Source organism: Microcaecilia unicolor, chromosome 2, assembly GCF_901765095.1.
Source record: "Microcaecilia unicolor chromosome 2, aMicUni1.1, whole genome shotgun sequence".
NCBI lineage: Eukaryota > Metazoa > Chordata > Amphibia > Gymnophiona > Siphonopidae > Microcaecilia > Microcaecilia unicolor.
The window spans coordinates 15,416,619-15,443,314 of NC_044032.1; the positions used below are offsets into that span (position 1 = coordinate 15,416,619).

General features: G+C 46.8%; 1 protein-coding gene across 1 annotated transcript; it reads right to left on the reverse strand.

Annotated features, from left to right (window-relative positions):
- Positions 1-2,584: 2,584 nt before the first annotated feature.
- Positions 2,585-26,460, reverse strand: RGP1 (RGP1 homolog, RAB6A GEF complex partner 1). Its single transcript, XM_030192801.1, has 8 exons — positions 26,248-26,460; positions 15,329-15,465; positions 14,317-14,400; positions 9,449-9,598; positions 8,764-8,910; positions 3,876-4,003; positions 3,418-3,595; positions 2,585-3,096 (listed from the first exon to the last, which is right to left on the reverse strand). Exons 1-8 carry the CDS (start codon positions 26,361-26,363, stop codon positions 2,873-2,875), a joined length of 1,164 nt encoding a protein of 387 aa, XP_030048661.1. The 5' UTR covers positions 26,364-26,460; the 3' UTR covers positions 2,585-2,872.
- Positions 26,461-26,696: the final 236 nt, after the last annotated feature.

A 26,696-nucleotide genomic window follows, 5' to 3' on the forward strand; every position in this document is an offset into this window, starting at 1 on the left:
AAAAGATGGACGTCCATTTTTCTCGAAAATACAGTTCGGCCCGCCCCTTCACGGACCCGTTCTCGGAGATGGACGTTTTTACAAATGGGCGTTCGCGTTCGATTATGCCCCTCAATATATATCAAATAACACATTAGTGACCAATTAATCACTTATTTATGCTTTTTATTATGAAATATATCACTAATACTAGTATTATCGTAATTTTTCTGCCACACTTATGGCTTGGATGCTACCATTCATTCCCATGCTACCATTCACTACCTCATACACATACATTATTCTTCGGGTACCGAGTATTACAAGGATGATTCCAATCAACTGACCACTCAAGGTCATACCAAACTAAAATAATAATGACATTACATAACATTCGGTTATCCAACCTGGACACTCCATTAGTGGAGCATTGGTTGAGCAAGAAACATGCTTTATCTGAGCTCAGATTTGTAGTCTCGATGCAATTTGAAGCGGGCCAAGGGGGCAATGTCCCACGTAAAATGATGTTTAAAGAACAAAAATTGATTTATGAACAGGGCACGGTAATACCAAATGGGCTCAACAAAGAGGTGGAATGGGCGGGGTTATGAGTTCTTTACACGGATTGGCAGATTCAAGGTGTCTCCCAGTTAATAATCAGTGCATGCGCTGGCGTTTTCCAGCAGCAGCGCCATTTCTCCAGGACTCCTGTGGGAGACTATTCCTGTACATGCAGTCGTAAAGAGTGTAAGGTATTATTTTAATTGGTTCAATAATAAACTAGTAAGTTTAAACAAAGAATAGGTTATAGGATGCATTTATGGTTTTGTACGCATTCATTTGTAGTTAAACCCCTGAAGACGCCTTTGTGTGAAACGCATTGACTGCGTTGGGTTTGACAGTATGAGGTGCTGAATCTTTTTATTTCTGTTATCAACAGAAGGAAACAGACAACTGAAGTTGAGGACCGGGATGGAAGAACTCCAATCTACTATTTAAGACGACGAGGGAATGTCATAAATATTAAGATCTATTGATCACATCAAATAAAACTTAGAGACATTTGAGGCATATAGTCTGAGGGTCTTGGACCCTTATTAGAGATATGAAGATCTATGTGTAAAGTTTGTAGTAACTATATGCAATGTCATTATTATTTTAGTTTGGTATAACCTTGAGTGGTCAATTGATTAGAATCATCCTTGTAATACACGGTATCTGAAGAATCAATGTATTGAGTGTATGAGGTAGTGAATGGTAGAATGGGAATGAATGGTAGCATCTGAGCCATAAGTGTGGCAGAAAAATTACGATAATGCTAGTATTAGTGATATATTTCACTAGTAGAAAAGGCCCGTTTCAGGCACAAATGAAACGGGCGCTAGCAAGGTTTTCCTCGGAGTGTGTATGTTTGAGACTGTGTGAGAAAGAGAGTGAATTTGCGAGTGTGTGTGTGACAGAGTGAGTGAGACTGTGTGCGAGTGTGTGTCTGTGAGAGAGTGTGTGTGTGCCTGGGGTCCCTTCCTCCCTCCCTCCCACCCAGTTCGTGTCCCCCACCTTCCTCCGTGTTCCAGGGTCGTCGTCGTCCATCTCCCCCCCTCCTTCCCTCTAAGTTCCAGGGTCTTCCCCTCTTTTTTTTTTTAGTTTTTGTACAGGTGGTGCATTCCCCCCCTCCTCCGAAGTCCAGACCCCATCCCTCCCCCATTCCAGACTCCCCCTCTGAATTCCAGACCCCCCTCCCTCCGAATTACAGACCCCTCCTCCGAGTTCCAGACCCCTCCCTCCCGCTGTCCGAGTTCCAGACCCCACCTCCCTGCCTCTCTCCCTCCGATTAGCAGACCCCCTCCCTCCGATTTCCAGACCCCCCCTCGGAGTTCCTGACCCCTGGAGCCCCCTGTCGTGACCCTCTCGAGCCCCCCTTCCTGCCGCCGCGTACCTGTGCTGGCAGGGGACCCCAATCTCCGCCAGCCGAAGTCCTGTTCTCGTCGTGGAGGAATGATAAAGTTGGAATCAGTTTGTGTTCGTGCGTCTGATGTTTGACGCAAGCACACAAACAGATTCCAACGTCCAGTGACGTCAGCTGGGGCTTCGGAGCCCAAAGTTACAGACACAGGAAGCCAGGTTCATCGTGAGTATTATTATATAAGATAATAAAAAGCATAAATAAGTGATTAATTGGTCACTAGTGTGTTATTTGATCTATAGGAGTGACTAAGAAAAAGAAAGGGAGCTGATACTAGGGAGTAATCAATATATATGAGATAAATAAATATACACTGGAAACCTACTGTATGCTAATTTAGCTCATGCGTCTTCATCGGCATATCCTATAAGCCCATTTGGCTATGGGATAAAACCAGGACAGGTTTAAGTACCCCTAGGAGTAGGACTAGACAACCCAACATAGTGCTCTCCAGGAACAAGTAAACACATGTCTGCTGTTTTTTGGGTAATTTCAGAACCCTGGAAATTGCCTTCAGGGTACGGCCATTCTTACCTAGAAGTCTCCATGTCTCAGAAATCTACTTAAAACTGAAAGAGAAGGAGTTGTGAGCCAGTCCAAGAGTGAGAAGTGCAAAAATCTCAGGAGAGGAAAGAGCTGGAGTTGGTCTCCAGCCTAGAACAGACTGTGCTTTTGTTCTGACTGGTGTAGAAGCAATATAACCAAGCACAATCATACACACACACAAAACAGGGAAAAACAAACAAACAGTCATGGAGTGTCCTTAGACACACAAAAGCACATGATGTAATAAGAGGGGGCAGAAAGGTCAGAATGACACAGCATATAAGTCCTCCGATTCTCTAATGTCATGTCATGTCAAGTCATGTATAGGGGGATACTGTTAGCTTCTGCTGCATCTATACTGATAGCTGATTGGGTGAGGGAAGCTCACAGCGTGATGGAGTTCGTGCTGGAGATCTGAGATACGTAAGAAGCCACCACAGGATTGGTTGGAAGCACTTTGATAGGCAGGTTCCAGCTGAAGGTGTCTACATCGATCTGCTCTGCCCCTGTCCACGTCATGCTTTCTGGCTGGTTCTCAGGGACAGTAGGAACCTCCACAGGCTCCCGTGATGTCACAAACTCAAAGTGAAGGCGCCACTTCAGGGTCACTGTAGAAAGGAAGAAGAGGTGAGAGGGACACACATGTGGTTTGGGCAGGGAGGTACAGTAAGTAAAAGGCCAAAGGCCTGCCATCAGCCACCACACACGATGGACAGACTACGCACAATAAGTAACTATATGTTTGACCTCATTTGACCACAATACAACCTTGTATTTGTTATCAACCGACTGGCGACCGCCTTTACGGTACTATGTAAGCCACATTAAGGTGGGAAAATGTGGGGTACAAATGTAACAAATAAAAATAAAATAAATGCCACTGCTGGGGCACTATGGGCAAAACATACACAATACATCTATGGTCTCACCGATATTGGTGGCAAAGCCCGGAGTGGAGCTGAGTGGAATGGGAAGACTAAAGTTGCTCCTGGAAGTGTGCAGGCAGGATTCCTGGTGCCGGGTATGCGTGCTGTAGGAAACAGGCTGTCCTCGGCGCCGCTGAAATTCCTCCTGGACGCTCTCCTCCGTCTGCAGGCTGACACAGTACTGTAATACAAATCACACGTGTCTGCTGGTAACACATCATGTCACAGATTTCCAAAGGCATCTGTACAGGGAATTAAGCAGTTACCTTGATAATCTCCCTAGAATGGAAACTGCCCACCACTCAGATAAAGTATGGATGCTGTGGGGTGGGGTAGCAAAGCTTAAGACCCTTGCACCTAATGTAAAGCAATGCACACAGATACAGCCTGTCTAATTTTCGGAGGGAAATGCTGGTCAGAAGAAGCAAGTAGCAAAGGGACTGGGATACTGTTTCACTAACCTGTAGGCAAGGGATGTCTCCTTCTGAGAAATTAAATGTGCCAATGATATCCTCTCCAATCTTATAGACAGTCTTAAATATGCAGAAGGTCCCCACCTTCCCACGACTGTTACTGATGTTAAATAGGTCTGTAGCAAAACAGAAAAAAGTTCTCTTATTCTCCATCTCCCCATACTAAGAGGCAGATGTCTACGGTTTATGCCCTAAAAGTGGAACAGGTGGATGTGAAGCGTCTGTTCACGCTTTCCAAAAATACTAGGACTAGGGGGCATGCGATTAAACTACAGTGTAGTAAATTTAAAACAAATCGGAGAAAAATGTTTCTTCACCCAATGCATAATTAAACTCTGGAATTCGTTGCCGGAGAACGTGGTGAAGGCGGTTAGCTTGGCAGAGTTTTAAAAGGGGTTAGACTGTTTCCTAAAGGACAAGTCCATAAACCGCTACTAAATGGACTTGTGAAACATCCCCAATTCCAGGAATAACATGTATAGAATGTTTGTACGTTTGGGAAGCTTGCCAGGTGCCCTTGGCCTGGATTGGCCGCTGTCGTGGACAGGATGCTGGGCTCGATGAACCCTTGGTCTTTTCCCAGTGTGGCATTACTTATGTACTTATATGTACTTATCAAGATCCGGAATACATATGATACATCCTTGGCCACCTTTAAATCTACACTGAAAGCCCACCTCTTTAACATTGCTTTTGACTCGTAACCACTTGTAACCACTCGACTCCACCTACCCTCCTCTCCTCCTTCCTGTACACATTAATTGATTTGATTACTTTATTTTTTGTCTGTTAGATTGTAAGGTCTTTGAGCAGGGACTGTCTTTCTTCTATATTTGTGCAGCACTGCGTACGCCTTGTAGCGCTATAGAAATGCTAAATAGTAGTAGTAGTAGTCTCTTGTAATCAGAGGTGATATTGTGATGTCATAATGCCTCAGGCCACCAATAAGAGCCAACCTCATCAGTGATGTCACAATGGCTTGATTGTCCTATACTTGGCTCACTTTTATTACATAGCTCTTTGAGCAGGGACTGTCTTTCTTCTATGTTTGTGCAGCGCTGCGTACGCCTTGTAGCGCTATAGAAATGCTAAATAGTAGTAGTCTCTTGTAATCAGAGGTGATATTGTGATGTCATAATGCCTCAGGCCACCAATAAGAGCCAACCTCATCAGTGATGTCACAATGGCTTGATTGTCCTATACTTGGCTCACTTTTATTACATAGCTCTTTGAGCAGGGACTGTCTTTCTTCTATGTTTGTGCAGCGCTGCGTATGCCTTGTAGCGCTATAGAAATGCTAAATAGTAGTAGTAGTAGTAGTCTCTTGTAATCAGAGGTGATATTGTGATGTCATAATGCCTCAGGCCACCAATAAGAGCCAACCTCATCAGTGATGTCACAATGGCTTGATTGTCCTATACTTGGCTCACTTTTATTACATAGCTCTTTGAGCAGGGACTGTCTTTCTTCTATGTTTGTGCAGCGCTGCGTACGCCTTGTAGCGCTATAGAAATGCTAAATAGTAGTAGTAGTAGTAGTCTCTTGTAATCAGAGGTGATATTGTGATGTCATAATGCCTCAGGCCACCAATAAGAGCCAACCTCATCAGTGATGTCACAATGGCTTGATTGTCCTATACTTGGCTCACTTTTATTACATAGCTCTTTGAGCAGGGACTGTCTTTCTTCTATGTTTGTGCAGCGCTGCGTACGCCTTGTAGCGCTATAGAAATGCTAAATAGTAGTAGTAGTCTCTTGTAATCAGAGGTGATATTGTGATGTCATAATGCCTCAGTTCACCAATAAGAGCCAACCTCATCAGTGATGTCACAATGGCTTGATTGTCCTATACTTGGCTCACTTTTATTACATAGCTCTTTGAGCAGGGACTGTCTTTCTTCTATGTTTGTGCAGCGCTGCGTACGCCTTGTAGCGCTATAGAAATGCTAAATAGTAGTAGTAGTAGTCTCTTGTAACCAGAGCTAATATTGTGATGTCATAATGCCTCAGGCCACCAATAAGAGCCAATCTCATCAGTGATGTCACAATGGCTTGATTGTCCTATACTTGGCTCACTTTTATTACATAGCTCTTTGAGCAGGGACTGTCTTTCTTCTATGTTTGTGCAGTGCTGCGTACGCCTTGTAGCGCTATAGAAATGCTAAATAGTAGTAGTAATATGATGAATCACTTCATACTTTATGTAATGACTTTATCGTACTGTGCAGACTGTATGGATCATACAGGTCTTTATTTGCCGTCATCTACTATGTTACTATGCTACGTTACTATATGTTTGTTAACTGTGCTGCAGCCTGAGCTAGCTTTCTGAATCAGCGCTGCGTAAGTCTAGTAGCGCTATAGAAATGTTTAATAGTAGTAGTAGCAGCCTGTAAACCTAACAATGTTTAGTATGCATGGGCACGTTTTGCATTGGGAAGTGCTATATACCAACTTAACCACTGGAGGGCTCTCCTCTGCACATTTAATCATCTGGCTGGACAATTGCACTCAGTCCACCGGAGAAAAAAAACACTGTAGCAAAAAAACAAAAAACAGAGGGCGTAGAAATCCCCAAAATTTACACAAAGTTCCACGGGATGAAGTCACAGTTTATTACCTTATTTGTGCATGAAAACAGACTGAAAAATACTTTTAAATGTCACTAATAGTGTAAAGAAAGATTAATGGAATCCAAGTATAAGCAAAACAGTCACTCAGCTTCTTTCATCGGCGTGACAATTTATAAACATACAGCACCGGGGAGCCATTGCATCCATTCTGCAGCCCCCCATTATCTCTCCACTCTCATCTCTCCCTACATTCCTCCCCGTGAACTCCGCTCCCTGGACAAATCTCTCTTGTCGTCCCCCTTCTCCTCTACTGCTAACTCCAGACTTCGTTCCTTTTCCCTCGCGGCACCTTATGCCTGGAAGAGACTTCCTGAGCCTGTACGTCTAAGCTCCATCTCTACCTGTTTTCAAATCTATGCTGAAAACCCACCTTTTTACCACTGCTTTTGGCTCCTAACCACTACTCAATTTGCCCTCCACTTGTTCCTTCTCACCCAGTACTTCCCTTGCCTTAATTGTCTTGTCTGTCTGTATTATTTTTAGATTGTAAGCTCTTCTGAGCAGGGACTGTCTCTCTATGTTGGATGTTCAGCACTGCGTGTGTCTGGTAGCGTTATACAAATGTTAATAATAATAATAATAACTATAGCCTGGAACCAATTCTGAAGTCCAGTGTTTATACCGATTAAAAGAGAGCTTTTCTTGAGTTTCTATTTTGTAGCTCTTTCAGCTCTATTAGGGAATTGTGACTGATCATTTACTGCTGTTGCCTGCCCCAAGGGATTACCAACTGATTGCACATAAGTTTCTTCCCACTGCAGCCCCTTTTCAGTGGCAACAGCTTACAAGTGCTGCAAGAATTCAGGCAAATTATTGTACTTTCTACAAGCAGGTAAAGAAAATGTCAGAGAGCATTTGAACAATTGTGAAATGAATTGGAGTGCCGTAATGACTTAAGATTTGATCTTATACTTTGTTATGTGTTTTTATTGTTTCTATAAGTATTTTTTGTACGTGATTTTTTTGTAGCCTGCCATGAACTGTGGATTCTGTGTCATTGTTACATCACAGCCTAGTTCTTTCTTTGTACTCCTATGATGTAAATTCAATAAAGATATTATAAACTTAAAACATATACACCATGGTATTTCTAATATCGCATGGTCAAGCTCCCTTATACTTGGTAGAAGACAAATATTAAAAATAAATAACTAATAGAATTGGGGCGGGTGGTTGGGAGGCGGGGATAGTGCTGGGCAGACTTATACGGTCCGTGCCAGAGCCGGTGGCGGGGCAGACTTATACGGTCCATGCCAGAGCCGGTGGCGGGGCAGACTTATACGGTCTGTGCCAGAGCCAGTGGTTAGGAGGCGGGGCTGGTGGTTGGGAGGCGGGGATAGTGCTGGGCAGACTTATACGGTCTGTGCCCTGAAGAGGACAGGTACAAATCAATGTAGGGTATACACAAAAAGTAGCACATATGAGTTTATCTTGTTGGGCAGACTGGATGGACCATGCAGGTCTTTTTCTGCCGTCATCTACTATGTTACTATGTTACATGCTTGGAGAGCAACTAGAAAATAACTATTAGTAAGTTTTCCCAATCTAAAAAGGGATTCGATATAAAACCTGTTGGTCACAGACTTTAGGTTATCAAGCATCTAAGATTTGCAATTCCCTTCCAGAATTTAAAGGCAATAGAAGAATACAGACACTTTAGAAAATTGTTAAAATCTTATCTCTTTCAAAAATATGTTGCGGCTTTAGTTTAGAAGTCAATTTATTTTGTAATTCCAAAAAATCTCTGTCTCCATATTGTCATTAACCGCTTTGAGTTGTAAAAGGTACATGCAGTATACAAGGATTTTCTGCAATTATAATTGTGGTGATAGACAGTTGTCTCTTACGCTTGCCTCTAAATACCCACCTTATAGGAATGTAACTCACCCTGACCTACTCCTGACCACTACTACTATTTAGCATTTCTATAACGCTATAAGGCGTACACAGCGCTGCACAAACATAGAAGAAAGACAGTCCCTGCTCAAAGAGATTACAATCTAATAGACAAAAAATTAAAGTAAGCAAATCAAACCAATTAATGTGAACGGGAAGGAAGACAGGAGGGTAGGTGGAGGCGAGTGGTTACAAGTGGTTACGAATCAAAAGCAATGTTAAATAGGTGGGCTTTCAGTCTAGATGAGAGATAAATCCTCATACATAAATTCCGAATAATCTCATCATGCCATGTGCATAAGGAGGGGCTCTCTCTCAAGAGGCATGTAGAAAAGCAAAAAGACTTACGCACGTTACGTCGCGACGTGGCAACCATCAGTAGCTCAGTGGCAAGATCCACCAATCTGGAATCTTTTCTTATGCTTTCGTCGTCATCCAGGAAGGGGTTTGAGGGGGCCATGTCATCATCCTGGGGAAACTGGGAGTCTTTCAGACCTAGGGGGCGGGGGAGATGGGAAGGGTCAGCAAAATGCAAATATAACATACAAGTGCAGTAAGAGCTGGAAGGAAGATGACAAAGAGAGAGAGAGCGAGGAAAGAGAAATCTGCAGGGGAGAAGAGAAAACGAGAGGGGGAAGAAATTAATGCACACACACATCTAATGGAGCACACATGGAGGTGACATGAGAGGGGACTCGGAGGATTGGAAACTGGAATAGAAGGATCTGTAGGAGGTAGGGCTTAAATTTAGCAGCAGCAGATAGTGCCACAGGGCAGGAGTCAGATCCACTGGCAGAGCTGTGCCTGGAGTTTCTCAGTACTTAATGGCAGGGGTTGCTGCAGGATATGAATGAGGTGCACTGGCAGAGCTGTGTGGGGGTGCAGTGGGATGTCTCAGCATAGTAACAGCAGGGAATGCACAGAGATGTGAGATGCATTGACAGAATTGTGTGTGTGTGGATGTCTCAGTACTGGAAAGGTAATGGTGCACCAACTTGCAAATTCCACACTGGCAGATCCTTCATTCCTTTACCTTGCAGAACCAGGACACGGAAGGGCATACGCAGAAGTTTGATTGGAGAGTTGACCCTCTGACATCCAATAGTGAGCTTGTAAACATACTTCACACTCTGCCCTCGAAAGGAAGGGGGCCCATCAATGGGAAGAGTCTCACAGTACGAGTCTGGATGGAAGAATATAATGCTACAGTTTCAATTACACTTTGGCATCAACAAGACGAAGGTATAGATGCAACAGGTCTCTTAATTTTTCTTTCATTAAAGGAATTTAATTTTCTTTCCATTAGTCCTTCCCACTATTCCAGAACCTGTGGGATAGTTAAGTCCATCAACCAGCAGGTGGAGATGGAGAACTGAGCTGAGACATATCTCTCTTGGCATCCAGTCCAGCTCCTCAGTATTTAGGTAGACAAGCAGTAAAGAGAAACTCAGAACACACACACAACAACCTTAAACAATTCGCTAACCTAACACTAACCAGACAAGTAAACGGGTGACCTTCTCATCCCTGGACAACTTGTAGAGAACAAGAGATATGCAGGAAGCAGCAAGGAAGGTGACAGTCATTATTTGATCCATTACTTCACACTGACTAAAGAAAATTATCAGGTAAGTCCTAATTTCTCCTTCCATTATGTAGATTCTCACTATTCCAGAACCTGTGGGATATTCAAAAACAATCCTTAGAGTGGGTGAGAGCCATCTCGCAAGTGTGGGCTTGGAAGTCACTGTTTATCAAAAAGCCCCTTGAAAGTCTTCCACACCATCACGTACGCCATGGATGTGGACCGTTTATGAGACTGAAGCAAGGCAGCAATGACTGAATGAGAATAACTTTGAATGAGAATAACTTTTTCATCTCAACTGAGCCTTTTCAATGGCACAGACGGCACGGGAGCTTGCTTCAGTAGGCAGTATACCTACAGAAGACAGAGAGGACCTCCATCCAGCAGTCGAATCAGGTCTGCGTACCACGCCTCCATGGCCAATCCGGGGCTATGAGAATTATTCAACCCTGATACAATGTGATATTTTTCAACTCACAGCCTACCATGGGCCAAGGAGGGAAGATATACAGTAGACGTATCTCCGGCCAGGGCTGCAGTAGGGCATTGATCCCCTCGAGCTCAGTTCTTTCCAATGGCTGAGGAACTTGGACACTTTGGAATTCCTTTTGATGCCATCAAGTCCAGAAGTGGAGAACCCCATTAGTGCACTATCAGCTGAAAACACTGGATACATAGTTCCAATTTTCCCAGAAGATTTTTTCTCTGCCCAACTCATGAGGGAGGCCGCCTCCACAACCATTGGATGGATGAGGGTCTTGCCTTGCTTGTTGATATAAACCACCACCGTTGCACTGTCAGAGAAACTTCAAACCATGACCCCCGCCAGAAAGAGAGCACAGTCACGTAGGGCATTCCTCACTGCCCTGAGCTCCAATCGATTTATCGACCATTGAAACTCCTGTTCCCTCCGATAGAACTTGTATTAAAGGTCCCCAACGCGACTTGCTGGTGTCCGTTGTCACCACTGTCCATTGTGTTAAGGAAGCTCTTATGGCCAAATTCCTGGGAGAGAATCTCCAATGCATACTCTATCTGGCAACCAGCGTTCAAGGAAGATGGTCGTACTTCTATTCCACCAGAGACCAGCGGCTAAAAAGAGATTCCTCTAATGGACAAATATGGCACCACTTCCATCACCGCTGTCATTGACCCCAAACTCTGGGCCTGCCTTGACTGAGAAGACGAATCTGTTAAACTCTCCCATGCTATGGCTGAATAGAACGCTCGGATACTCCAGCTTCTGTGATGGAGTTAGTCTGCTCTTCTCAAAATTGATCACCAAATCCGTTACACAACCGAACTGCAGAAGATGAGCAACTTTGTTGCCACCATGCTGTCTGAATAGGACAACTCCACGAAGCCAGTAGTCGAGATACAAGTGAACTCTGATCCCCTAGAACTGAAGGAAGGCCGCCATCACCACCATAGCCTTGGTAAACATCCTTGGAGTCATGGTGAGACGAAAGGGAAAAGCCCTGAACTGGAAGTGACAGCCCAGCACAGCAAAACGTAGAAACCTCTGATGTGGCACCCATAGGGGTTATGCAAGTAACCTTGAGATTGAGGGTAGTGAGAAATTCTCCTGCTTGAACCAAGGCTACGACTGCTCTTAATGGCTCCATGAGAAAGCAAGACACCCAAAGGCAGCGGATTAGACCTCTGAGATCTAAAATCAGACAAAAGATGCCTTCCTTCTATGGTACAATGAAGTTCCCCTGTTTGGCCTGGGGAACTGGAACAATGGCCTGGAGCACCAACAAGGAATCTACAGTGGCCTGAACTTCAATCACGTTGGTTCCCTTTTGACAAAGAGACTGCAAGGAGAGGAGTAAGCAGGAGAGCTCCAACTTGTAACCTTCTGTAACAATATCCAGAACCTACTGGTCTGATGTGTTTTTGGCCCATTCCACCCACCGAAGGAAGAGAAGAGTGGACCATCCTTGCATCACTGCAAAGCTCTGGAGGCATTGGGCACTCTAGCTGAATGAGAGGAGGACTTCATGTCTGCACAAAAGGAAATATGGGATGCCTCAAAGTGGGACTTCTGACCATATTGTTGATGACCAGGCCAGTACCGTCTGTGTCTCGAAATCGAAAAACCCCTGAAGGCAGATGACCAGAGACTTTCTGCTTATCTTCTGGCAACCGCTGTGGCTTAGCTTCCACCTGTTCTTTCACCAAGTTACTGAAATCTTCTCCAAATAGCATTTGCCCCAAAAGGGCAGTTTAACTAGATCTGACACTGCATCTACTGCTCAATGCTGCAACAAGAGTTGCTGACGTGCTACGACAGCCAAAGACATACTGCGGTTCATAACTTGTAACATGTTATAAATAGCATCTGCCAAGTAGGCCAACTCTGTGTTATCAAGCTCATCTTGTGTTGTCAACTGTCGATGCCAATTCAGGCATGCTCTTGCCATGAATGAGCTTCACACTGTTACTTGAAGGCCCAAAGAGGCCACTTCAAAGGCTTGTGTCAGCAAGCCTTCTAGCTTCCTATCCTGTTGGTCTTTTAGGTAATGCCCCCTTCCACCAGCAAGGTGGTCTTCATAGTCACTGTTGTAACCAGGGAGCCCACCCTGGGAAGCCTCAAATTTATCTTTCTCTTCCAAAACTAATGGGTAGAGGCGAGCCATGGCTCTTCCCACTCTCAGCCCCACGTCTGGTGAGACCCATTCTGTTGTAATCAGGTCCTGAATGTCTGGATGCATCGGGAAGGCCTTAGAAGGCCCTCCAAGCCCCCTCATAATAGACGAAGATGGAACTCCTGATGCCAAAACAGAAAGCTCAATGGAAAGGACCGCCAGTACCTCAGAAATAAGAGTACCAAACTCCCCTTTATGAAACAACCTCAGTACTTTTGGATCATCCCCCTCCTCAGGGGGGAGCTCTCCCTCTTCTTAAAGTCTCCTCTGAATAGACTGCAGCCACATCAGATAAGGAGGGAGAAGCAGAGATAGCCTCATCTGCCCACTCCTGGAGGGCTAAACAAAATCTCTTAGGAGCTTAAGTAAACAGGCCTGGTGCAAGAGCAATATAAACTCTGGAAAAAACAAAGATCCCGATGCACCTGAACGCTGTCATGCCCCAAAGCTGTAAAATGGCAGCTGTGCTCTGCGTGCGTGATCAGAGGCTGCTCCTCACTGCTAGTCGGCCCCAACAAAATGACGCCTGTTTCTGCACTCTCCTGCATCAAACTGTGCACCAGCCCTGTCGGAGAGCCCGAAGATCCCACAAATTCGAATGCTGCGCCAAATCTGATGTGCTGCCATGCCTGTTTCCTCTGTATCCCATGGGATTCCTGGCTTGCACGCACTGCTATGCCCTGACTGGTCCCACAGCAGGAGCACTGCTTAACTGGCTCGATAGGCCTTGCCATTCACCCCGACTGTCACCAGCGCAGCACAACGTGTCCCAAGCAGCGAGTCAGAATCTCTCCCGTGCACCATGTAGAACTTTGCAGCCCTTCAAGCGGCTCCGAGTCAAACTTTAGTCAGACTTACACTGCTGGTTGCTCCCCCGAAGAGATGAGAAAGGCTCAGGATCGATACTCTTGTCTCACACTGTCCAGCAAACCTCTTTCCTTTGCCTTTTTTTTAAAGGTTGTTGTACTGGAAAGGAGAGCTCCACAGGAGAGAGGTGAAGGAAGGGAAGAAGTAAATTCATGGGGCACCACAGACAGGGACCTGAAGACCTCCAGATATGACCCTGCAGACTCAAGCCATCCACAAAGCTCCACTGGGTACCAGCTGACCAACTGGGGCTGAAAAGTGTGTCCATCCATCTGCTGTAGATAAAATAATACTGAGGAGCTGGACTGGATGCCAAGACAGATGCGTCTCAGCTGAGTTTTCAATTCTCTATCTCCACCTGCTGGTAGTGGACACAAGTATCCCTTTTTTCCCATGCTGTATCCACTATTAACCTTACCCCTCTCTTTCATAATGAGGAGAGAAAGAGGGGGACCTTACCCCATGCTTCATCCACTCCTGACCTTACCCCTCCCACAGTAAGAAGGGAATGATGGGCCTCATTCCTATTATCAGAGTGACAGGGCTACAGTGAGCTCACAGCACACCTCACTCGTCCACCAAGAGGGCTAACAAAATGATGGGATCATACGATACCTCTTCCCAGAAGAAAGGGATTAGTGTGGCAACTTGTGGCTTGGCTTATCCTTCGAAAGCAAAAAGGAGAATTGGTGGGATTATATCACACCTTACTAACCTTCCTAGAGTAAGAAGGTATAATCATAACATACCCTTCTCATTTCTATCCACCATCTCTCTCCCAAAGAAAGGAGGACTTACAGGATTTGGACTCTCCAGGATCCAGTCGCAAATCACAGAACAGAATCTTTGGTGGCGTGGAGAGAATGCACTGACCTCGCTCGCCTGAAGGAAGAAAGAGAGAGAAAAAAACTTATTTTGGATGCTTGCTGTGGTTACTGTCTCTCTCGAATGCCCCAGACATTGATGTTCGGAGGTCACTGCAATGGAATTCCTACTACCTGGTGAACTCATTTTAACTATGTTTTATGTAGTTATTATGCTTTCAAGGATTATGTGCGTTGCTTTGTAACCTGCCCTGTAATGTATCAAGAGACCAGGCTAAATAAAGCCTTGTCCAGAGCAGGGAGGCTTGGTGTCGCTGGGGAGAGAGGGAGTATTGGGGGTGGCTCTGTACCTTTAGTTATGTGGGTCCTGGACAATATTCAGCCAGCACATGCACAGCTAAGCACTTGAATTTAGGACAGCTTTTGAGCTGTTATAGATTTGCCCGCTTAGCTATGAGGGCGCTGGTACTGAATATTGTCGGCACCCGCATAATTGCTGGCTCCTCCCCAACGCCACTCCCTGCCTGCCCTTTTTTTTTTTAAGGGCCGGTCAGAACAACCAGGCAGTGCTGTTAAGTGCCGCTGAATATCGGTGGTTGGGCAGCCAGGAGCCTAACCTGCCCACTTAAATCGCTTTGAATATCGGGCCCAGGGAATCTAGGGTTCAAACTCCACAGCTGCTCCTTGTGATTTTGGGCAAGTCACTTAACCCTCCACTGCCTCAGGTACAAACTTAGATTTTCAGCCCTCCAGAGAGGGAGAAATACCTAGTAAACCTGAAGGTGATGTGCCTTGGGTGCCTTGGGTTACTACTGAAAAGAAGCGAGTTAAGACATGGGAGGCGCTGAGCTGGTGTAGGACTGGGGAGTTTGTGTGTTCACCTACCCAAAATGAATGAAAATCAGGCAGACGGGATGGGCCGATGTGCTCTTATATATCACCATTGCCTATGTTACTACAGAGCACAGAAATGCGGAAGCACTTACCCCTATTTGGGACAAAGACTGTCTCATTCTCAGCCTGGACATCGTGCTTGGTGTCCTCAGATGGGGGGAGCAGCACTCGATTTTCACTAGTGTGAAACTGACAGTGGATCTGAGCACTGGCCCACGCGAGCATCTCGCTACAGAAAGAGAATAATACATGTCAGTCAGGGTGAGGGGGAGACAGGCAAAGTCAAACACACACAGAAAAGCAGATGACTATCATTTCACACATCCAAAGACACGACATGAATTGTATTTTGGCCACAACGGCCTGCTTCATGAGTCTTCAAAATGGATGTTCTCTAGCAGTCTAGTTCTCAAATGTAGCACCAAGTACTAATGCACCTCCAATGCAGAACAGAACCTGAATAATCTACCCTGCTCCTTATGCTTTCAATATCCTTCACTCTCCTCCTCTATCTCTCGTCAAACCTCCCCTTCTTCCTCTCTGTTTCACTCTTTTTTTTTTTAGATTATAAGCCACCAAGCCGCCCAGATGCCATGTGTGATGGGAAGGATGGGAAAATTAGGTTCTTACCTTGGTAATTTTCTTTCCTTTACTCATAGCAGATGAAGCCATTACGTATGGGTTGTGTCCATCAACCAGCAGGGGGAGATAGAGAGCACTCAACTTTTCACAGTGCCTCATGGCCAGTCAGCTCCACTGCCTCTTCAGTATTTGAAGCTTCCAAAGCAGTATGGCAAACCGCAATGGGCATAACATGAACTTTCCTCACAGCGAACGATGGCCCCTTAACAAGGGCATGAACTCAAAAGGAGGGAATAAACACATCCTCCTGGAGGGAATAAACTCGTCCTCCTTATTGTATAACTGGAGGGGATACACGCAACCTCCTGGAGGGAATAAACTCATCCTCCAAAACATAAACTGGAGGGAATGGACTCATCCTCCTATAAGTGAACATAAATCCTGAAGACTGTTTTCCAACTTTCTCCCAAGGAAGGAACTTCAGGAAACAAGAACAGAACCTGAAACAGATTCACAGCATACAGACAATCATACAGGGAGGGCTCATGGCTTCATCTGCTATAACTAAAGGAAAGAAAATTACCAAAGTAAGAACCTAATTTTCCCTTCCTTGTCATTAAGCAGATGAAGCCATTATGTATGGGATGTAACAAAGCAATCCCTATATAGGGTGGGAACAGGTCACACCACGCGGTAGCACTTGTGCTCCAAAACGCGCATCCCTCCTAGTAGCCACATCCAGCCTATAATGTTGGGAAAAAGAGAGCTTAGAAGCCCATGTTGCTGCACTGCATTTCTCTTGACGAGAGAGTGCTCCAGTTTCAGCCCAAGAGGAAGAAATCGCTCTGGTAGAATGTGCCTTAAAGGCTACAGGTGGAGACCGGCCGGCAAGCAGATAAGCTGAAAAGATAGTTTCTTTGAGCCAGCGGGCAATAGTGGCTTTAGACGCTGGAGACCCTCTGCGAGGACCTGATAGCAAAACAAACAGATGATCATAGATTCTGAAAGAGATAGTAACTCGCAGATACTGCAGCCGAGTCCTGCGCACATCCAACAGGTGCAACTGCCCAAAAGATTCTGGAAACTCCTCCTTATCAAAGGAGGGCAAGAAAATAGGCTGGTTTAGGTGAAACGCTGAAACCACCTTAGGCATGAAGGAAAGCACGGTCCGAACCGTGAACCCGGACTCTAAGAATTGCAGAAATGGGTCTCTACAGGACAGCGCCTGGAGCTCTGACACCCGTCTCGCCGAAGTAATGGCCACAAGAAAAACGGCCTTTAGTGTCAAATCTTTCTCCGATGCTCGCCGAAGTGGCTCAAAAGGAGAAGCCTGCAGGGCCTTCAAAACTAGCCCCAGGTTCCAAGCTGGACAGGGTGCTCGCACGGAAGGCTGGAGCCGAAGCACCCCACTAAGAAACCTTGCCACATCTGGATGAGCAGCTAAACACACGCCTTCAACCTTACCACGAAGGGAGGCCAACGCTGCCACTTGCACCCACAGGGAATTATAGGCCAAGCCTATTTCTACACCATCCTGCAAAAAGCCCAGAATCGGCGAGACAGGAGCCCGCATGGGTGTGATCGCTTTTGAAGCATACCAAGACTCAAACTGGCGCCAAATCCTGGCATAAGCCACGGAAGTGGAACGCTTGCGGGCTTGCAGGAGAGTGGAAATGACTGTGTTTGAATAGCCTTTGTCCCTCAATTGCGCCCTCTCAATCGCCATGCCATAAGACCAAAGCGGCAGGTGTCCTCCACGGCTACCGGGCCCTGTGACAACAGGTTCGGTACCAGAGGTAAAGGAAGGGGAGCCTCCACTAGCAACTGTCGGAGGTCTGCATACCAAGGCCTCCTGGGCCAATCCAGGGCGATGAGGACCACTTCTCCTGGGTGCAGCCGAATCTGCAGGAGCACGCGCCCTATCAAGGGCCACGGAGGGAACACATATAGTAGGCCCGGAGGCCAGGGCTGAGTCAAGGCATCCAACCCTGCCGAGCAAGGATCTCTCCATCTGCTGAAGAAGCACAGGACTTTGGCATTTGAACTTGTCGCCATAAGATCCATCACGGGCTTGCCCCATTTGGCACATATCTGCAGGAATACTTCGTCTGCTAGTTCCCATTCTGCTGGATCGATCTGATGCCTGCTTAGATAATCGGCTTGCACGTTGCTCTGACCTGCAATGTGAGCTGCCGACAGAAACTGAAGATGCAGCTTGGCCCAGTGGCAAATTTGTTCGGCCTGCGCGGCCAGTGCTCTGCACTGAGTGCCGCCTTGTCGATTTATTTAGGCCACTGCTGTCGTGTTGTCCGACATCACCCGGACAGCCAATCCTTCCAGGGTCACTTGAAAGGCCAGAAGCGCCTGAAACACCGCTTTCAACTCCAGGCGGTTGATGGACCACTCCGACTCCTCAGGTGTCCATAGACCCTGGGCATGCTTCCCCTTGCAATGTGCGTCCCAGCCCTTCAGGCTGGCATCTGTCACTACTAGACACCAATCGGGGAGCGCCAGCGGCTTTCCTCGCCGCAGCATGCTGTCTGAGAGCCACCACTCCATGCTGAGTCGGGCCGCAGGGAGCCAAGAAAGTCTGCACTGATAATCCTGAGAAACTGGAGACCATCTTTGAAGTAGGGAATACTGTAGAGGTCTCAGGTGCGCTCTCGCCCAGGGCACCACTTCCAATGTGGCTGTCATCGATCCCAGCATCTGGACAATGTCCCAAGCTCGCGGGCGGGGCATCCTCAGGAGCAGACGGACCTGATTCTGAAGCTTGCACCGCCTTAGCTCGGATAGGTATACATAGCCCGAGTCTGTGTCGAACCTGGCCCCCAAATATTCTAGAGATTGCGAGGGGGTCAGGTGACTTTTGGCCATATTGACGACCCAGCCTAGAGATTGAAGTACTGAGACCACTCTGGCTGTAGCTTGATAGCTCTCTGTTACAGAGTCTGCTCTGATGAGCCAGTCATCTAGGTACGGGTGAACCCTGATACCTTCTCGCCTGAGCAAAGCAGCTACTACCACCATTCCCTTCGAAAAGGTTCGGGGAGCTGTGGCGAGGCCAAAAGGCAAGGCCCGGAACTGGAAATGTTTTCCCAGCACCGCAAACCTCAGAAACTTCTGGTGCAGGGGCCAAATTGGTATGTGCAAGTAAGCTTCTTTCAGGCATAGAGATGTGAGAAACTCTCCTGGCTGTACCGCAGCAATGACGGAGCGCAGGGTTTCCATGTGGAAATGCCGCACTCTCAGGGATTGTTTAATTCTTTTAAGTCCAGAATAGGGCGAAAAGACCCACCTTTTCGCGGCACCACAAAGTAGATGGAGTATCGGCCGTAGCCGTGTTCGGTGGGAGGTACCGGGGACACAGCCCCTAACTGAATCAGACCTTGCAAATTCTCCTCTACTGCTGCCCGTTTGGCGGCAGAACCGCATCGGGACTCCACAAACACGTCTCTTACTGGGGCGTTGAATTCTATTCTGTAGCCATCTCTGATCAGGTTCAGAACCCACTGATCTGAGGAAATATTGGCCCACTCCTCGGCAAAGAGGGAAAGACGTCCTCCGATAACAGGAAGCGAGGAGGGGGCCGGCGCACCATCATTGAGAGGGTCGCCCATGAACTCCAGGCCTAGAGCCGGTGGCTGCGGAACGCTTGTCCGAGCGAAAGGAGTTCCTCTGCTGAAAAACGGGCACGAGAAGTGAACCCAGCAGAACGCCCCGGGCGGTACCTTCTAGCTTCACGGAAGCGAGGTCTATAAGAGGAGTGGACCGCCTGGCCCTTGGAGGAAGGCCTCAGCCTATCTTCGGGCAAGCGCTGGGGTTTAGGATCTCCCAGGCCTTTAACAATTTTTTTTCCAATTCCTCACCAAATAGGAGAAGGCCTTGAAAGGGCAACTTCACCAACCTTTGCTTAGAGGCCATGTCCGCTGCCCAATGTCGTAGCCAAATAAGACGGCGAGCCGCCACTGCTACTGCCATTTGTTTAGCTGAAGCTCTGACAGTATCATAAAGGGCATCAGCCAAAAAGGACAAGGCCGACTCCAGCCGCGGAGCCACATCCGAGAAGGGCTCCGCTCCATCTCTGGGCTGTTCCACTGCCTGTTGCAACCACGCCAGGAAGGCTCTAGCAGCATAACAACTGCATGCAGACGCCCGAACAGTAAGACCTGCAATTTCAAAGGACCGTTTAAGTGCTGCTTCCAGCCTACGGTCTTGTATATCCTTCAGGGCAACTCCTCCTTCCACAGGGAGGGTAGTTCTCTTTGTCACCGCAGTGACTAGGGCATCTACTTTAGGAATTGCAAAGTGAGCCAAATGCTCCTCACGCAGAGGGTATAATTGCCCCATAGCCCTGGAAACTTTCAAAGGTCCCTCGGGGTCAGCCCACTGAGCGGAAATAAGCTCTTGGATGGAGTCATGCAAAGGAAAGGCTCGAGCAGGCTTTTTGGTATTAGCCACCCTAGGATTCACAGAGGAGGCCGTGCCACTGTCAGGCTCTTCAAAAGAAAGGACCTGTAGGGAATCTGAAATAAGCGCTGGCAGCTCATCACGGTGGAAAATCCTCACCACGGAAGGATCATCCAGATCCTGTGGTAATTCTGCACCTGACTGGCTCCTCAGACCACAAAGGCCTGCCAGAACTCTCCGAATCCTCACAGCCCAACCATGGGGGGGGGGGGGGGGGGGGGGGGGGGGGGGGGAGGTGCACCACAATCTGAAGGGGAATTAGCCCTTCTATGCTTTTCTTTATGCCAATTATCAGGGAAAATAGCCTCAGCGGCCAGTCCCAGACCAGAATCCACCGGGGGGGGGGGGGGGGGGGGGGGGAACAATAGAAGGGGCCTCAGACGACCCTTGAGGGAGAGCTCTTTTCAGCATTTATGCTTTATGCAATAATAACACAAAATCAGGGGAGAAAAACTCGCCCTGGGCACCCAGATCCCGTCCGGGGCTAGCCACTCCCTGAACAGCCTCAATTCGAGGTTCCCCCCCCCCCCCGGGCTCAGGGCTCTCCATCTCTACGGAGGCCGCGCCATGCGGAGAATTCAAAATGGCGTCTGCTGCCAGCTCTGAGCGGGAAGAATCATCGCTCGCCATGCTCGGGCCGGCTCTTACACCTGTACAGCATGATTTACAGAGCCCCGCTGCTGATTTGCGCTTGCCACACCGGGAACAGCGCTTTACGTTCTCTGCAGCCATCGCCGAAAACGGCGGGAAAATTCAAAATGGCGGTTTCGCGCCAAAAACGCCCCGATCCCGGGCTCACCCCGGAGGAGTTAGAAAACACTCTTACCTCACTGGACCGAGTATCACAGCTCCAGTCCCATAGAAGAATCAAAGGAAAACCTCTGTTCCAACCTTTTTTTTAACGCTGTGAGGAAAGCAGAGGTAATAAGAACTCCGGAGGTTCAGATGAGTGGGAAAGGCAGAGAAAGGCGAACCAATGTGCCTGTATCTACTGTGGGAAAGGGCTAACCTATGTGCCTTCAAAGTGAAGCTGCTATAGCCTCTAACACCCCGGCTAACAACTGGCAAGCCAGGAGCCACCCCCAGGCAGATTTTTGATGGAGCTCGAAGAAGCTGCAGCCACCCTGCTTGGGGAGATAGAGAATACTGAAGAGGCAGTGGAGCTAGCTGGCCATGAGGCACTGTGAAAAGTTGAGTGCTCTCTATCTCCCCCTGCTGGTTGATGGACACAACCCATACGTAATGGCTTCATCAGCTTGATGACAAGGAAATGCTGGCTTGTACACACGGATGTACACAGAGGAAGTATAATAAGGGAATAAATTTTCATAGGTAGAGTAGTAATTTGTTATAAATCGTAACCGGTGTGTCATTTGGAGGGACTGGTTATAGGGACACCCTAACCCTGTTATATTGGTGCAGAGATTTGTTTTTCTCCTGGTAAAGTTCTTCTAAAACAGACATCATGTTATGAGAATCAGGTGCTCAACATTCAGTTTCTATTTATTTACTTATGGATAAAAACGTAAAAAAGACACAAGATAAAAAAACCCTGTGAAATTAAAGAGAGAGGTTTTTATACGGAGGTTTTTTGGCCAATGATGAAGTCCAGCCCCCGTGGTCTTTAGACTTGCTGGGGGCTTCTCGAGGCTTTATCCTCTGTTTTTGAGTCAGACCCTTGGATGCATTTCATTAAAAATCTCCTACATTTTCTAGATGATTATATCCCATATTAAGTACATAAGTAATGCCACACTGGGAAAAGACCAAGGGTCCATCGAGCCCAGCATCCTGTCCACGACAGCGGCCAATCCAGGCCAAGGGCACCTGGCAAGCTTCCCAAACGTACAAACATTCTATACATGTTATTCCTGGAATTTTGGATTTTTCCAAGTCCGTTTAGTAGCGGTTTATGGACTTGTCCTTTAGGAATCCGTCCAACCCCTTTTTAAACTCTGCTAAGCTAACCGCCTTCATGAATTAGATTGGAAGCTGGGATCATTTAAAATCTTTTTTTTTTCCTGGAGAGTTATGCATTCCCCCCCCCCCCCCCCCCCCCCCCCCCAGGCTCTTTCCACGGGTATAGCCAGCTCTGCAATTTGAAGGAGGGAGAGGCGCAGACCTCCCCAAATTGAAGGCTGGCTATACCCGGGGAGACAGCCTGTTAAAAATTTACCAGCACACCACTGCATATGGTCCATCCAGTCTGCCCAACAAGATAAACTCACAGCATAAGGTATAATATGATACTATGCATGTATAGTTGATCTTGATTTGTCCTTGCCATTTTCAGGGTACAGACTGCAGAAGTCTGCCCAGCACTAGCCTTAATCTCCAACTACTGAAGCTGTTATTGAAGCCCCACTCCAGCCACAATCGGGGCACAGACCGTAGAAGTCTGCCTGGCAGTGGCTTTGCTTCCCAATTACTGGAGTTGCCATCTAAGTACATCGCTAAGTTTAATAAGTTTGTTTGGTTCCATTCTCTTTCTATACAGGATTCCTTTGTGTTATCCCAAGCATTTTTCAATTCCATTAATGTTTTCATCTTCATCACCTCCTGCAGGAGGGCATTCCAGGTATCTACCACCCTATCCATGAAAAAAAATACGTTCTGACATTATTCCTGAGTCGGCCTCCCTTGCAACCTCAATTCTTGTTTTCTAGTTCTACCACCTTCCCATCTCTGGAAAAGATTTGTTTGTACATTATTACCTCTCAAATATATCTCCTTTCCTCTAGTGTATACATTTTCAGGTCAACAGGTCTCTTCCCATGTGTCTTGTGGCATAACCACGTACTAATTTTGTCACTTTTCTCTGAACAGCTTCAAGTCTTTTTATATCGTTATTGAGATATGGCCTCCAAAACTGAACAATACAATTTGACAAACTGCTGAAGGCAGAACCTTCTAAGTTCTGCCTTTAAACGGTTTCCAAAAAATGTATTTAGTCTAATTAAAAAAGACATTAGCTAATCCTTCTTATGTTTCAGGAATTTGATGATCCACATAGATTAGATAATGGATACTAAGCCACAACCAAGGTGCACAAAAACCATGGCTGGTGGCCAGTCTGGGTCACAATTAAGCAGCAAAGACCAACACGTAGATCCATTTCTCAAAGCAATGGCTCTCCCAAGACTAGCTGGCTCTATGGACATTTTCTCCCAAACCTCTTTTGAGCCCCACTAAGTTAAGTTTCCTTGACCAGGTCCTCTGGGAACAGCTTTCACAGATTAGCACTATGTGGAAAAGTACTTTCTACAATTTGTTCTCACAGTAGGCTATAGCCTCTTATAACTTTTTAATCTTCTTAGGATTCACAAAGACTTGGTTAAGAGCCTTCTGAAAACCATGACACATTATATCCATCGAGTCACCTTTATCCACGTTTATTCACCACTTCAAAAAAAAAAAGTGGCATTTTCGTAAAGAAAAGTTTCTCTCTGCTAAATCCATGTAGACTCTGCCCACTAATTTATCTCTCTCTAGATGGCCAGTAATATTGCTCTTCACAATAGCTTCTATGTTTTTGCCCAGTTGGATGTCAGAATTACCAATCAGCAGATTCCCTGATTACATATAACAGTCATCATCTGCCACTAATGCTGAAACCTTGAATTCACTTCCAAGCCTTCTCCTCCCTGTGGCTTCTTAACCCACTCCCTCAACCAACCTAACCTGGCCTCCTTCTGCTCCTTCCCTCAGATCACCAAAGAGGAAACTGCTCGCCTTCTTTCTTCCTCTAAGTGCACCACCTGTTCCTCTGATCCCATTCCTACCAACCTGCTTACCAACATCTCTCCTACAGTTAACCCCTCAATCTGTCACATCCTCAACCTCTCTCTCTCCACTGCTACGTTTCCCGACACCTTCAAGCACGCTGTAGTCACACCACTTCTCAAAAAACCTTCACTTGACCCCACCTGTCCCTCCAACTACCGCCCCATCTCTCTTCTACCCTTCCTCTCCAAATTACTTGAACGTGCTCTCCACAGCCGCTGCCTTGAATTCTTCTCCTCTCAGGCCGTCCTCGACCCGCTTCAATCCGGCTTTCGCCCACTACACTCAACAGAAACAGCACTCTCTAAAGTCTGCAATGACCTGTTCCTTGCCAAATCCAAAGGTCACTATTCCATACTCATCCTCCTCGACCTATCTGCCGCCTTTGACACCGTCAATCATAAGTTACTTCTTGACACACTGTCCTCATTTGGATTCCAAGGCTCCGTCCTTTCCTGGTTCTCCTCGTATCTTTCCCATCGCACCTTCAGAGTATTTTCTAATGGCTCTTCCTCCACCCCCGTCCCACTCTCTGTTGGGGTCCCTCAAGGATCTGTCCTTGGACCGCTTCTTTTCTCGATATACACCTCTTCCCTGGGCTCCTTGATCTCATCACATGGATTCCAGTACCATCTCTATGCTGATGACACCCAGCTTTACCTCTCCACTCCCGACATCACAGTCGAAACCCAGGCCAAAGTTTCGGCCTGCCTCTCCGACATCGCTGCCTGGATGTTCAACCGGCATCTGAAACTGAACATGGCTAAGACTGAGCTCCTTGTCTTCCCACCCAAACCCTCTTCTCCTCTTCCCCCACTTTCCGTCTCTGTTGACAATGCCCTCATCCTCCCCGTCTCTTCAGCCCGCAATCTCGGAGTCATTTTCGACTCCTCCCTCTCCTTCTCTGCCCATATCCAGCAGACAGCTAAGACCTGTCGCTTCTTCCTCTATAATATTAGCAAAATTTGCCCATTTCTTTCTGAACAGACCACCCGAACTCTCGTCCACTCACTCGTTACCTCTCGTCTTGACTATTGCAACCTTCTCCTCACTGGCCTCCCGCTTAGCCACCTATCCCCCCTTCAATCCGTCCAAAATTCCGCCGCACGTCTTATCTACCGCGTGAACCGATACTATCACCCCTCTCCTCAAGTCGCTTTACTGGCTCCCGATCCATTACCGTATACAATTCAAGCTTCTCCTATTGACCTTCAAGTGCACTCAATCTGCAGCCCCCCATTACCTCTCTACTCTCCTCTCCCCGTATGTTCCCACCCGTAACCTCCGCTCTCAGGACAAATCACTCCTACCTGTACCCTTCTCCACCACCGCTAACTCCAGACTCCGCCCCTTCTGCCTCACCTCACCTTATGCCTGGAACAGACTTCCTGAGGCCATACGCCGTGCGCCCTCCCTGCCCATTTTCAAGTCCTTACTAAAGGCCCATCTCTTCTCCCTTGCTTTTGGCGCCTAACCACCTTCCCCATTCCAGATACCTACACTGACTACATAGCTTATTACCTTTAGATTGTAAGCTCGCTTGAGCAGGGACTGTCCTTCCCCTTGTCTAAACTTGTACAGCGCTGCGTAACCCTGGCAGCGCTATAGAAATGCTAAGTAGTAGTAGTAAACCATCACAAGCTTGAGGATGCTGAATCCCCAGTTCAGGTGTCTACAATGAAAAGTCAGGCAAATCCAGTCCATTGAATCACACAGCACCAACTAGCCGATATGACTCTAGCAAATACGTGGACTGGACTCCAACTCCAACCATTCTTGGGTCTGGGACATCTGAGGATGTGTATGGCTTTTGCTTTAAAAAAAATATCGTCCCTGACTGAAAAATTTTGGTAGAGGCTTAACTTTCCTAAATATTTTCCAGCTGTCTTTGCACATGCAAAAGATAACTTCCTCTCCAAGTATTTGGGTTTGTATCACAATCCGTCTATGCTCAGAATGGGAGGAACCAACATACCCAGGCACATGACTTTAAAGCACAGACAGCCCTGTTGAGAGACTCAGACTTGGAAGAAGCACAATCTCACACAGGCACATGACTCTGCAATGCAAACACCACTCATGCTGGATTCATGGTAACTGGGCATCCTGGCACAGCCTAGGAATTTGGAACAGATGCAGTAATAAGGACATGACTTTGGAGTACATGCACCATTACCTGCTGGCTGATGTGGAGAAAGATGAAAGAGGGTTGGTGAATGTAATGAAACATTCCAGCATCTCACCCGCCAGGAACACAGGCCCACGGACAAGCTTTGCCACCACGTCAATCATAGCTGCTATACTGGACTGGGCCCACACACTGAAGAAAACCCCAGCACAGACTCCACAATAAGGCAGGAGACCGGTGGAAAAGTCACATCTGGTGGCAGATTCTAAAAACACAACATTTCAAATTGTCAAATACTAGAACATCTCATGTATATAATCTTGTTTTTTTTTGAAAACTGAACATAGGATGGGGAAAAATTGGAGATGCCAAGACTTGCTTTAACAAAAACAAACAAACAGAAAAGCACAGGTTGTACTGTCTATTAAGAGCAGGAACTGATTAAGGAAATTGCTGTTGATCTGACTGTGGGGATGTGTTATTTGAAAAACCTTGCA